Source organism: Chanodichthys erythropterus, chromosome 13 (assembly GCF_024489055.1).
Source record: "Chanodichthys erythropterus isolate Z2021 chromosome 13, ASM2448905v1, whole genome shotgun sequence".
Classification (NCBI taxonomy): Eukaryota; Metazoa; Chordata; class Actinopteri; order Cypriniformes; family Xenocyprididae; genus Chanodichthys; species Chanodichthys erythropterus.
The window spans coordinates 5,236,550-5,250,881 of record NC_090233.1 but is presented as its reverse complement, the minus strand read 5'-3'; the positions used below and the strand labels follow the sequence as shown (position 1 = coordinate 5,250,881).

The window sequence follows — 14,332 nt, the reverse complement described above, 5'->3', positions numbered from 1 at the left end:
TTCTTGTATTTTTTGGTGTATGTTCCTGCCAGTTCCTGTATTCTCCTGTGGATATTCTAGTAAAAGACTTGTTTATATGTATATTACTCCTCGTCGTGTGCTTCTTACACCAGCAACCGTAACAGAATACCGGACCGAAACAGTCAAACAGATTGTGACATGTTAAGTGTTTGTTGTTTTCCGTCATAGTGTTTTTTTTTTTTCGTGTTTCTATTTACATCCCCGTCATCATGTACACACCCGCATTTCTGTTAATCTGCCTTGAGCAGAAGGACCGCTCCCTCGAGGAACATCTGAATGACTTTCTGTTCCTAGCACCATCGACAATTCCCGGACAGCAGCCTTTGCAACTTTGTTTGCCGGCCTGAATACCGCCACCCAAGCGCTGCTGTCTGGGGAAGGACCTTGAGGGAGCTTCCCTGAATACGTGGAGTGGGTACTGGTGTCCTGTGGATCGTCAATGACCGTGGGCTTCTACGACAACGACGCCAGTCCCACTCCCACTCCAGTGCCCAGCCAGGAACCATCAGACGGCGTGGAAGGACAGCACGACCCCACCAAAGACAGAGAGCCCGCCTCCACCGCGATGCAGGAGCCAGCGATCAGCGGAACGACTGAGCGTAACATAACCGCGGAGACTGAGCCCAGCGTGTCTGACCAGGTGTGAGTTTGCTGTCACCATCGCCAAGGGAGACCGTGTGGAAGACGAGGGGTTGGATGGGAGCCCCGCCCACACTCCCGCCACTGAGAGTGAGTTCCAAGCAAGCGCTATAGAGTATGACTTTGAAGAAGATTCCTTACCTGAGTTAGTACCTCCTGAGACTGTCATTTTCATTTTGGATGAAATGGTCCCGCCCAGCCTCCCTCTCCCACCTCCTCTCCAAAACCCCGTTAATGACTTTGTTTGTCCTAGTCCCTCTGCTTTTCTGCCTGTTCTCCAGCCCACAACCTTGCCTGCTACCCAGCCTTCACTGTCTCTCATCACGCCCTCAGCTCTACTCCAGCCTCCTCTCAGTGGCGTGGCTACACCTGGGGCCTGCTGTGAGCCAGCCTCAGGCGATGAGGATCCTGTGGCTCCGCCTCCAGCCTCAGATCACGTCATCCCACCTCGACTCCTCGTCCTGACTCCTCCGCCTCTGCTCCTGCCACCCTCGTCTACAGCAGTGACCAGAGCGTTCGGCTCCACTGGACTCCCTCGGTCCTGCGACTCCGCCTGGGTCAGTCATCGCCTTCACTACACCACGGGCTTACGGGTCGTTCGAGTTTCTCCGACCCTCCACCCCTACGGCTCCGTTGGGCTCCGCCTTCCCTCAGACTCCGCCTCGGCCCTCAGTCGTTCCAGCTCCACCTAAGCCCTCCGGTACACTGCTGCTGCCTCGGGGGGCCGTCGCGAGGACGTCGTCGCAGACTCAGAGGTCATCGGCATCACTCCACTCCTTCGGCTCTGTCTTCGCCTAAGGGTCCCTCTTCATCGCCGGCGCTGCTTCCACGCCTTCCCAAGGTGGTTTGGAACGCTTCACCACCTCGGCTCCTCCCTCCAGCAACGCCGCCTTGGGTCACCGTCCTGGCTGTGGCCTGGAGCAACATCTGGTCTCCTCTGCTCAAGGCCATTCACTTGACTTCACCACCATCTCCACCTCCCTGGATTTCTTCATCTCCTGCAACTTCCTGGATCCCTGCACTTCACCTCCTCCCGGATAGCCGTCCGCCTCCCGAACCGCCTCCTACATCTTTGTCATCTCTTCTTTCATCTTCCCCTCTCCACGGCGCGAGGACGCGCCTTTCCGGGAGGGGGCGATATGTTACATGTGCACTCTGTTTTGGACTTGTTGTTCTATTTCCCGCCACCAGTTTGTCACCATAGCAACTAATCATCACACCCAGCTGTTCCTTATCACCCTGCTTGTTATCCCTTGTATATAAGCCCTGTGTTTCCAATACTGTGTTGTCCGGTATCGTTCTTGTATTGTTTGGTGTATGTTCCTGTATTCTCCTGTGGATATTCTAGTAAAAGACTTGTTTATATGTATATTACTCCTCGTTGTGTGCTTCTTACACCAGCAACCGTAACAACTAGATTTAAATAGTCAGTAACAGCCACCACAGTATTATTTGAACCTTTATTGAACCTTTTTTAAACAACTTGCTTTAAACGACTGTTGAAAAAAAGAACTGGCTGTATTGTGGACAGTAGAGGCGGTGCGGATCCACAGCAGTAAAGGTAGGGCAACTATAATGATCAGTCTATAATCCCACCCACTTTGATCCCAAATTGCACACTTCTATGCACTTTCGGTATTGCGGACTTACAATGGCTGCCGCGAACGCGTGTCCGTTAAGTCCACGATACCGTGGGGTGTCCCATTCATCATTTTAGGTCAAACAGATGGTGACAAGGAGGCAAAATTACAGACTACAGCCTTAAATTGTGAATTTTAGTACACATTTAACCTGCATGTTTTATTTTTCATGAAAATCCATTAAAATCCAACTTAGTGATGGTATATACAAAAAATCCACTAAAATTTTATGTAAAGCATTCATAGCACACTTTTAAGTAATGCACTTATAAAAACACTTCTGTATATTTTTGTGGTATACAGTATTTCAATGCACTAAAAATCAATTAGTGGTATTTAGTATACTTTTTATGTGCACTGAAGTACTAAAGCAGAAATATGCTTTTAATTAATGTATTTAAAGTGTATAACTTTTACAATTACATTTGGCACAAAAAAATAAGAATGCACTACAAATGTACTTGCTTGTATTTAAGTATTTTTTAGTGCATTCAAGTATTCTTTTTTTCATGTGGGATATGTTGTACAATGTAAACTCATAACCATTTCCAGTGAAATGATTTGCCCAATATCAATCTTCTGTGTCTAGATTGCACTTGGGCCGAACAGGTCAAGGTTGCAGCTTTTGAAATACTTTGACCAAATCAGCAGATATGCTTACAAATCAGAAGCATGTTCTAAAGTACAACAATGACTATCAACTGCTGGATGCCAATAAAATCTGAGGGATTTGTTATGTTGGGTTGACAAATGCTGTTATTGTACAAACATGGATTAAGATTTTTCCAAAACTGAAGTTTCACATGGAATGTTCAGAGTCTAAATTTATATATTTATTTATTTAACTATTGCACAGAAACATTTAACATTTACATTTAATCATTCAGCAGATGCTTTTATCTAAAGCAACTTACAAAAGTGGAGAATGATAGAAGCAATCAAACCAACAATAGGGCAACAAAATGTAAATGTGCTGTGACAAATCCCATTTAATCTAGCCTAGCACAGCACATGTAGCAAGGTTTTTTTTTTATTTATTACTATTATTCTATAGAATAGAATAGTAAATATTAGTATTATAAGTCAAGTCTTGATGAAAAAGATGTAACTTTAGCAATTTCTTGAAAATGACTAAAGACTCGGGTGGAATTAGGCAGGTCATTCCACCAGCAGGGAACAGTCCATTTAAAGATCAGTGAAAGTCGTTTTGTGCCTCTTTGGGATGGCACCACAAGGCCCCCTTCACTTGCAGAATGCAAGCTCCTGGAGGGCACATAATAAGTCTCTCTGAAGTAGTGAGTTTAGGTATGGGGTTGCAGAGCTGGTGGTTGCTCTGTAGGCAAACACCAGTGCCTTTAATTTGATGCAAACGGCTGTTGGCAACCAGTGCAAAATGATGAAGAGAGGGATGAAATGTGCTCTCTTTGGCTCATTAAAGTCCACTCTCTCTGCCGCATTCTAGATCAGTTGCAGAGGTTTGACAGTGCCTGCCAAGAGAGCATAACAATAGTCCAGTCTGAATAGAACAAGAGCTTGGGCGAGGAGTTGTGTAGCATGCTCCATTAGGAAGGGCCTGATCTTCCTAATGTTGTATAAGGCAAATCTGCAGGGCCGGGCAGTTCTAGCAATGCAGTTTTAAGCAGTAGTATGCTACATTTACTATATTTATCATGTAACTTCATCACATTGCATGTTTAATTCAGTGAGTGGCATCCAGTTATCATCTTGAAAATATAGATCACATTGACTACCATAGTAGGAAAAAAAAAATACTACGATGGTACTACTATGGTAGTCAGTGGGAGGCAAGATCTGCTTGGTGCAAACATTCTTCCAAATATCTTCTTTTGTGTACAGCAGAACAAAGAAAATTTGGGTAAATAATTTACTCACCCCCATGTCATTCAAAATGTCCATGTCTTTCTTCAGTCGGAAAGAAATTACGGTTTTTGATGAACACATTCCAGGATTATTCTCCTTATAGTGGACTTCAATGGCCTCCAGACGGTTGAAGGTCAAAATTACAGTTTCAGTGCAGCTTCAAAGGGCTTTAAACAATACCAGACGAGGAATAAGGGTCTTATCTAGCGAAACGATCTGTAATTTTTTTTAAAAAAAATATGCTTTATAAACACATATTATTGCCTTGCACATGCTTCCACTTTCCGCATTCTTTAAAAAGCTTACTCTGTATGTCCTACACCTTCCCTATTCTACTTACGGCAAAAAATAAACTGGCGCCGCGTTCGTTTCGTAAGTTCAATAAGAAAAAATTTATTTGAAAATGGACCATAGACTGTAAAAAAAAAAGATGGACTACGCGACGCCGCTTTCCATAGTATTGACCTGAAGCCAAAATGGGCCGCTGAATGGGCGCTGACACGTTACGCAATACCTACATCAAAAAAAAAAAAAAAAGTTTGGAGCCTGGGCATGCGCAGAAGGAATCGTCAGTGGAGCCCGGAGGCGGAGTCGCCTTATCAAACTTCCGCCCAGACGACTGCATCATTCATGTATTTTAAATAGACTATAAAAATTAGATACAATTTAAAATTCTACCTATAAAATAATAGGCTATTCTGTTTCTAGAGCAATAATATTTTTGAAACAGCAAATTCGGTAGATAAAATCAATATAATATGCCACTAGAAACAACTCTAAATCGTCAGAAACGGTCCTGCCATTTTAAATCAAGTTCAACTAAGGAGATCGAACCGATTGCTGTAATTAGAGTAGGCTATCATTAGTTTTGTCCTGCTAATTATTATTTTATACCCATAAAAATAATAAATAACTGCCAGATAACGATCACCTGCTTTTTCCCTGACATGGTTAACATTAGGTGTGTTATCTTAACTAACATTTATTAATTAGCTTATAACGCCCACATTTAATGTTACAGAAAAAGGTTCAGTGATCCGTCAGATCCTGTAGGTCGGTTAGGACAGTTTACTGCTGAACAGCTCATTTTGTTGGTGTTAAATAACAAAGAAATCGAAAATTTATATTTAGTTAATACATCTTCAATCTCCCCTTAAAGCTCCGACAGTCCTCAGACAAGCTGTCAATCAACTTCGAATCATGACGACACGCCCCGTTTTTATAGCATCAAATTGCTAGCTAAAATCTAAATCATCACAAAAACGAACAATTGAATATATATCAGCGTGATAAAAACTACCTTAAATGACCAAAACCATCTTTCAGAAAGTTTTATTTCAAACAGAAATTATTTTTAAGTTTTCACTGAAGTCTCATTCGACTGCATTGAGAGGGCGGGGTTTATGACCTGTACTGCATCTAGCCTTCAGGGGGCGATCAAAGAGCCCGCAGCTTCACTTTTCAGGACGTATGAGACACACCCGAAGTGGACTAGAGGTGCGTTCACGCGGCCTCGTAATTCCTGTAGTTACGATATTCCTGCTTGTAAAAAGCATTCACGTCCTCGTAGAGCTCGTAATTACATCTTGTAAGCTGGGAGTTTTCTGAAAGCTCCCACATGTACCACCTGGCCGCTGTAGATTCATTTATTAGGCGTTGATAGTGGTGCCATTGGAAACGCATAATTCCCAGTCCAAGGACCAAAAGGACGTGAACAGCTCCGAATATAATGTCACGTGTTGTCATTTCAAGAATCCGGTAAATACGAGGTGACGTGAACGCAGCATAATCCTTTAAATGCAGGAAATATTTTCACATTTTATTCTACAACATTTCATGTTTCATTTCACAGTTTATAGCTTACATTTAGCTTTTTACTTCTGGGGATTGTATTTAGGCTTCAAAAATTCACAAGTTATGATTACTTGTGAAGATTATCACAATGAACAAAAAGTAAGAATCATAAATTAGTTACCAAGGGAACCAGGGTGATGCAAGCGTTTTAGTGCACTGAAATACTGAACTAGGGAACTGATCTGCTTATGCCCCATCTAGCAGCTGCCTACAAACCATCTAGAAAACCTTCTGGCCACATTTTAGCAAATCAACATTCAAGTGTAAAAAAAAAAAAACAGGCCTAAATATGCTTTAGATTTTATGGCTATTTTTTAAACTTTCAGACTTTCTAAAGCCAAAATGTAAATTTTTGAAGAACTTTACTTTTCTAGTTCTAACATTAACGCTCAACATCACGTTTTTATTTGCTGTTTTACTTCAATGCAACAAAGGTAGCTCTCAGAACATTCTATGGCAGAAAACACGTGTGTCTAACGAAGTACCAAATCATTGGGCACACCTTCCCGTTTATTTGCATGCGTAAACCCGCCCCGACCAAAGCGCGTAATATGATTGGCCCACTGATGCAGCGTGAGCGGTTGCATCGGTAAGGTCAAAGGACGACGTCCAGAAGTAACCCCCCCTCGCATCACACCACCGTGATGCTGCTGTCAAAGAGGCTGGAGCTACACAGCCAGTACCATTATGCTGCTATATAGCCTATTAGCCATCACCGGAGAGGAGATGGCCTTCAATTAGGAAGGAATTCACTCAATCGATTTTATAACGTCCGTTTACACGCATCAGAATTGCTTGCAGACTCTTTTCGCACGGTGAGTAGATAAGCTTATTACTGGGAGCGAGTGCCTACTAACAAGCGCTGCACATGACACTGTACATACTGGATGGATTTATAAAACATCAAAAGCGACTTTGGCTGGCGAACCTTCGCGGATCATATGGTGGGAGGGTTTGTGATGGTATGATGAGTTAACTTAGCATGTGTGCTAGGTTGAACGGATTGTACTGTTTCTCGATATAAGTTGGAACAGGCAGTTTACATGTTTGAAAGAGGATGAAATTATGAATATTATGCTATTTGAAGGCAGTTGGTTATGGACTGAGTACAAATGAGCTCTAATGTAAGCGTTAGATGATTAAAAACGAGTGTTACACATGGTTGAGGGTCCGGGATGTTCTGAGACTTGTTCATCAGGTTCATCAGGCTGGATGAGGTGCATTTATGTTTTTTACATGTGTCAGTCCTGCAGGTAAGTTGCTAAATGAAGGTACACGTTACAGTTGTCAGACAGGTTCACACGGAGTCAAACGTAAAATGGGTAACGTACAATAACGCTATTGTTACAGAGTCTTGTACTTGTGATACATTGATGGGAGCTGATGACACCATGGTGCTTTGATAGCCATGGTATTTCAAAGACATAGTGCATGACCATAAACATAACAATATATGGTGCTATGTCCATAGAGCATCACTTACAAAGTACTAAAAATACCATTATTCTGCTTGGAGGAAGTATGTTACATCGTTTTAGCAACCTACCATGTAAATATCATGGTATTCGTAGTACAGTCATGTGTCAAGTGCTGGTATTGTTGACTAAAACTCTTAAAATGTGCGTTAATTGATACAAAGGTAAAATATAAATATTAAATGAAAAACTTAAAAATGTTGCATTGACAAATAACTGAAATAAAAAAGTTAACATGGTAAATTACATTAGTTAAAAAATACTTATCAAGCATTTTTTTTAGTCTTTTACAGTTAATTTAAACATTTTACTAATACATTATTAAAATGAAAAGTGTTAAGATTGTTGACCTGAGCTAATATGAACTTAAAATAATCAGTTGTTAGTTTATTAACCAACAAAGACTAAAAATACTGTAACAAATGTATTGCTGGTTGCTAGTTAATGTCCGTTCATGCATTCACTAATAGGACCTTATTGTATAATGTTACAATAAATATTAAAAATTAAAAAACAAAAAAAAGATAAAATCACTTAACAGAATTACAAAAACTGAAACAAATTAAAATAAAAACAAAACATAAAAACAATTGAATTCAAATTATTAATAAATGCTATAATAGTGTATGAATAAAACTAAAATAATACTGTCTAGAACCATGATATTATTTATAGTACTATCTTATGTTACTGCACTTGTCTCTTTTCTAGTAAGGCATGACTTTGATAGCGACTGTTGCTTTACACACATTTCATGAATATAAAGCAAGTTCCAACATGCATTTCTAGAATGTACGCTGTTGAATCAAGAAAATACACAAAGTCACCTGTTTGTCAGTCATATCTGTTTAATAAATCACAATGACACCTCACTGACAAAAAAATACCATGGTATATGAATATGGTAATTATTCAGTTCCAATTCATATCAAATTATGATCTTAACATGTGATACCAGTTTGTGTAGCAAGACCTGTCACAGTGAGTTTGCTTGTATTAAATTGGCAATCTGAATGTGAAAATCTATTTTCTAAATACATCTTATCATGAAAGACTCATCCATGCATTGTTTAATTTTAAGAACGTTTTTGAGCTCGTAATTTTTAATCAATGTCTTAATCCGGCGAAATGACTGACTTCTTTCTGGTGATATATGCAGGACTTCTCCATTTAGTTTTCTTAAAAAAAGAAAATATCTGTTGCTACCAGTGTTGGGCAAGCTAGTCTTAAAAAGTAATTAATTACTAGCTCCTAATAATTACATCTTCAACAGTGTAATTAGATTACTGTACCAATTACTTTCTCTAAAAAGTATTGCATTACTTATTACTAATTTCTTTCTACATAAATCCCATATCAAAGTCGACCAGTTGAACAATACAGGGATAGACAAGAAACTGCACTTTTGATGTTAAATCCACTATTGTTTTATATAAAATTTTTCTATAGTGTATATACAGTATGCAATGCAATTACAGAAGAAGTAACTAATTAAATTACAGAGTAATCCCTTACTTTATTTTTTCAAGGTAAAGTAATTAAATTACAGCAATTAATTACTCTGTAAAGAGTTACATCCAATACTGGTTGCTACCTTCTTTACATTGTGACTAAGTAAAATGCAAGATACACATTTGCATTACATTTTTTTTATTTTTTATGTCATCTGTTCATTGGAAAAAAATATGTATAATTAAGTAAAATATATAATTAAGAGATCATGTTTTTGTTGTAGTAATTTTTGCACGGTTTTAAAGACTTGAATGCAAACAAATGGATCTTCTCTTTCCTCCCATAGTGCTTGCAGCCTGTCAGCGTGGCCCATCAATGGCAGAGCAGGACTCCACTGAGAATAAGCTTCCAGCTGTGGCTGCACTGCACTCTCACTTCATTGTGGGCTCTGTGTCCGAGGACAATTCTGAGGATGAGACCGCAGGGAAGCTGGACCTGCATTTGGAGGAGAATCCACGCTCCCTTTCCCCCTCCTCTGTCAGTTCAGACAGCACTTATGAGATGGGTTTTGACAGCCTGGACGGAGCCTTGCTCAATATGAGGTCAGAGGCGCTTTGTGCTCTTTGTTTGCAGTTATTGTGACATAGATGTCCACTTTCACCAAGCTGTATCACGCTTGCTGTGTCTGGTACTTGATATCAGGGTGCTTGAGTTTTGATAAGACTAGTGCTGATTGTCTAAATAAGTGATTAAATTTGATAGTCCATGTGTGAGTATGACTGAGGGAAGTATGCAGCAGCATTGTGCAAAATGGTGGCTTGAGTATACTAGGTTCATCAAGGTTCATCTGGGTTCATCTCTTTGCTGTGCGAAAATGTGCACAAGCGCCTCTCTGTGTGTTTGGTTAACTTCGGTTACACTGCCAGCTTTTGGAAGCATTTTGCATCTCAATGCTCACAGGGGTCTCACATATACATGGCATAATGAGCAGTGTTGAGTGTGTGTCGTGTGTGTCCAAGTGGTGATGCTTCAGGAATAGTTTGGAGCGTAGGCGCCAATTTATGTTTCTACTGGTGGGTGCCCACACTTCATAGCGCCACCTCCCTAACACACATTGAGAAACTTGCGTATGTCTTCTTTAGGGTGACCATACAACCTCTTTTTCCCCTTTCCCCTTATGTCCTCTTTCTGGACCTAAAAAAATGTGTTCGGCTGGGATTTCTAAATCTCAAGTGTCCGGGATTCGATTATTATATAATAATCAGTGCTTCCCACAGGTTTGAAATATACTTGCGGTGGTAACCGAGCGAAAAATCCTCCTATTACCCACGGCACTAAAATGGTCTACTGTGACAATGTGACAAACAAACAATGTGTGATTTTTAACAGTATTTTTATTTATTGAAATTAATTTTAATTAAATAACATATTACATTTAATTGCATACTAATATTATGCATTATTATGCATTGTAAATTATGCAAAATTACAGCATTTAAATGGTTCACATTTTCCTATGTTCTTCTTGCTGTCATATAGTGTTTCTCTCAGTGAATGGGACACAGATTTAACTAGTAAGATTTATAAAATGAATAATATATGTGTCAAATAATGTTCTTAGTCTTTTCTTTCTGTGGGGGAGACAATAATTTAATATGAATTAAATGGAAATCAAATTAAATACAATTTATAGTGTAACCAAAATACCAATAATGCCCAAAAGAAAAAAAAAACTTAGCGTGTGACTTTTAATTATAAACAAGCACGAAATTCACCGGGACTCTTATTTTAAAAATGTCTGTACTATTGCAGGCTGATCCTTCAGATTCTTACAATCGTCTAAAACATTTTATATAAAGGCCATAAAGTAGACATTGTAATAATTCATCAACTTGAGTTCATTAGCAATCGCTTGGCATAAATCTGCGCTTTTCATTGTTTGAGAATAACTTTGAAGCAGTCTGAAGCGCTGTTGTGCGAGCCTGTAGAAAGCGCAACAGCGCCCCCTTGTGACTGCAAAATTCAGCGCCTGTTTGAATGTTAGCGAGAGTAAACAGTTCTGACGCACACATAACGAGCAGGTACGAAACGACTAGTTAATCGATCGCGGACGGTTTCATTATCTTGCGCGGATATAAAAGTATGAGAGGATAAAAATAACAAAAGCAAAAATGTGTGTCCGAATATACTTGGGCGGCCGTTATTATAAGTGGGCGACCCGCCCAAGTAAAGTCTATGTGTGGGAAGCACTGATAATTTTCATATATAGACTAATAAATTATTTGCACCTCAGAGCACGCAGATGAAACAATAAACGCTGTCATATCATGCTATCTTGCATTCAGATGCCTGGTGTTTGTGAACGCAATTGTGCGAAGCGCTTCTGGGAGGAAATTATACAGAACCACTTTAATGACAGACTTTGAACAGGCATTACAGAATGACCAAAACAGCATTCCAGATGCTGTGCAACGAGATCGCTTGGCTGGTTGGTCTAGTTATGCTGTCCCATCGCAAAGTCACATATGTCCTTTTTTTAAATGAGTGATTCCATCTTAGTTTATGCGCATGTTTTCGCGTTGCATAAAAATGTATCCGACTTAATTGAGAGTATACGTTTTTTTTTCTATGTGCATTTTAAGAATTTTTGCGCATCTTTGCATTTCCATCTAGTTTATTTTATTTATTTTTATTTTTTTTAATGCGGTATCCCAAAATGCTCATAAAATGGGTGGATGGAAACATAGCAGGGGCTTCTGTGTTACACTACACAACTTTAAACGCATGTCTTGCAAAGATTTTCATGCCTACCTAATCAAGGACTGTTGGGAAAGATTCAATCTTCAGGAAAGTTTACCAGAGAAAAGATTTTTTATGGCAACTGATATTTATATTTTATTTTAACCTATGGCCATGAAAAGAAACTGTCATGTAAAAGGTGTTAAAAGCTAAACTATTTCTTTATTTGTTTTTAGTTATTCTAATGTTGAAGGGCAAAAGTTGAATGGAAAGGATTTATCACTTTATGAATTAAAGGTCAATAACATATTTGAACCCCCCATTACCAACCAAATAAATGCATTTTTATTCAGATCTGTTTCCATGAGCTATTAATAACTAGGCTAATTAAAACATTTAAAAACATTTTAACATGCTCATTACTTAATAAATAATTATACTTGGTGTTAGTTTTTCAAGAGTACTATCTTTTTCTCCATGCGATGGTGAGCTTGATGAATTCATTAAACAAAAGTTATATGTGTCTCGCGAAGAGAAACACAAGGACTACAAATACCAAGTATGGCTGCAACCAACAATTATTTTGATAATCAATTAGTTGGCCGATTATTTCTTTGATTAATCAGATAAAAAGCCCAATTTTTTTTTTTGTTTTTTTTTAAAAAAAAAAAAACAAACTATTCCATATCCTGCCCAATGCTGTCCTTCAAATAAAAGTGCCAGCTGAATACTGTGAAAACATATATAGTGCATAGATCTATATTATCTATGCTAAAGTACAGTATATGCAAAAAAACTAAAGCAAAAGGACAGTTTAAATCTGTACATTAAAAAATGAAGATAATAATAGTAATAAAAATTATAAAGAAAAACACAAACTTTTTAAAGGTGCCCTAGAATTAAAAATTGAATTTACCTCGGCATAGTTAAATAATTAGAGTTCTGTACATGGAAATGACATACAGTGAGTCTCAAACACCATTGTTTCCTCCTCCTTATGTAAATTTGATTTTTGCAAAAGACCTCTGAAGAAAAGGGGAATCTCAACATAACACTGATCATTAATATGTTCGCCCCCGACTTTTGCATATACCAGCCAATGTTCAAGGCATTAGACAAGCCAGTATTAACATCTGGAGCAGCACAGCTGAATCATCAGACTTTATGCAGGTAAGCAAGCAAGGACATTAGCAAAAAATGGCAGATTGAGCAATAATAACTGACATGATCCATGATATCATGATATTTTAGTGATATTTGTAAATTGTCTTTCTAAATGTTTCATTAGCATGTTGCTAATGTACTGTTAAATGTGGTTAAAGTTACCGTCGTTTCTTACTGTATTCATGGACCAGAGCCATGTCGTTATTTTCATTATTAAACACTTGCAGTCTGTATAACTCATAAACACAATTTCATTCTTTATAAATCTCTCCAACAGTGTGTAATGTTAGCTTTAGCCCTGTTAGCCACGGAGCACTATCAAACTCATTCAGAATCAAATGTAAACATCCAAATAAATACTACACTTACATGATCTGATATGCAGCATCACGAACACTTTGTAAAGATCCATTTAGAGGGTTATATTGGCTGTGTGAACTTTGTTTATGCAATTTATTATAGAGTTGGGGGCGGGGAGCACGAACATTTAAAGGGGACATGTGCTGAATCGGCACATTTCTAATTATGCCCCAAAATAGGCAGTTACAAATTATATAATAAAAAATCTATGGGGTATTTTGAGCTGAAACTTCTCAGACACATTCAGGGGACACCTTAGACTTATATTACATCTTGTGAAAAAGGGTTCTAGGGCAACTTTAACAGATAAGAAGAATGTTCAGCAGCAACAAACACATTCACTCTGGACACAGTAACCTGTTACTGTCATTTCCTTATCATGTAAATGTAAGAAACATCTAACATTTAATTACACGCTGTTATCACTCTTATAAAATACTTGAATTACATGTTGACAGGTAACAGATTGAAAAAAATTACTTGATTGATTTGAATCTGCCAATTAAACTACAAATACATAGGTCTTTTAAATTACCACTTAGGTCTAAACTCATGTCACTTTCTATTCATCACTATTTGTGTTTTATAGCTACGATGAAAAATAATTTAACTTGTCTATCGAGAGTAAAACTGCTAAAGCGGGCAGTTTTACTCTCAATAGACAAGTTAAATTATTAATTTGGGGAACCTGTGGCCACCCGACCAGATCACATGTAGACAAGTACTTGCAAATCTGCTGTTTGTATGCAACCTTGTGAACATCATTTATTTAGTGAAATAATAAACACATACTACTCCTCATAGTGTATATTTTGTTTTCTGATTTGGTGTTTAAATGTATATAATACGTCATGCCTCAGTGTTCAGAGGAGTGTTATAGGACAGGGGTTACGGTGCTGAAACTGCCTGAGTGGGGCAATATGCCCCTCCTCCCCATATCGCTCTGCTATTGGTCAAGGGGCGCGGCTGTGGTGGGCAAGCAAAAAAGGAAGTACATGGGAAGAGAAGGAAAATCGAGGAGACTGAGAGGAGGGGGGACATTCCAGTCCTTCCCCCTTAAAGGATCACTTTATATGTGTCAGCGCTTGCAACATGAAGACTATGTTA

At 38.7% G+C, this 14,332-nt stretch overlaps 1 protein-coding gene across 13 annotated transcripts in view; it reads left to right on the top strand.

Moving 5' to 3' along the window:
• Positions 1–6,662: 6,662 nt before the first annotated feature.
• acaca (acetyl-CoA carboxylase alpha) overlaps positions 6,663–14,332 on the top strand; it is a 78,489-nt gene continuing 70,819 nt past the window's right edge. For all 13 annotated transcript variants that reach the window (XM_067407512.1, XM_067407514.1, XM_067407510.1 and 10 more), the window contains exons 1-2: positions 6,663–6,850; positions 9,309–9,564. In XM_067407512.1, the coding sequence (XP_067263613.1) occupies positions 9,338–9,564 (227 nt within the window). In that variant the 5' untranslated portion in view covers positions 6,663–6,850; positions 9,309–9,337. The remainder of the gene's footprint in view (positions 6,851–9,308; positions 9,565–14,332) is intronic.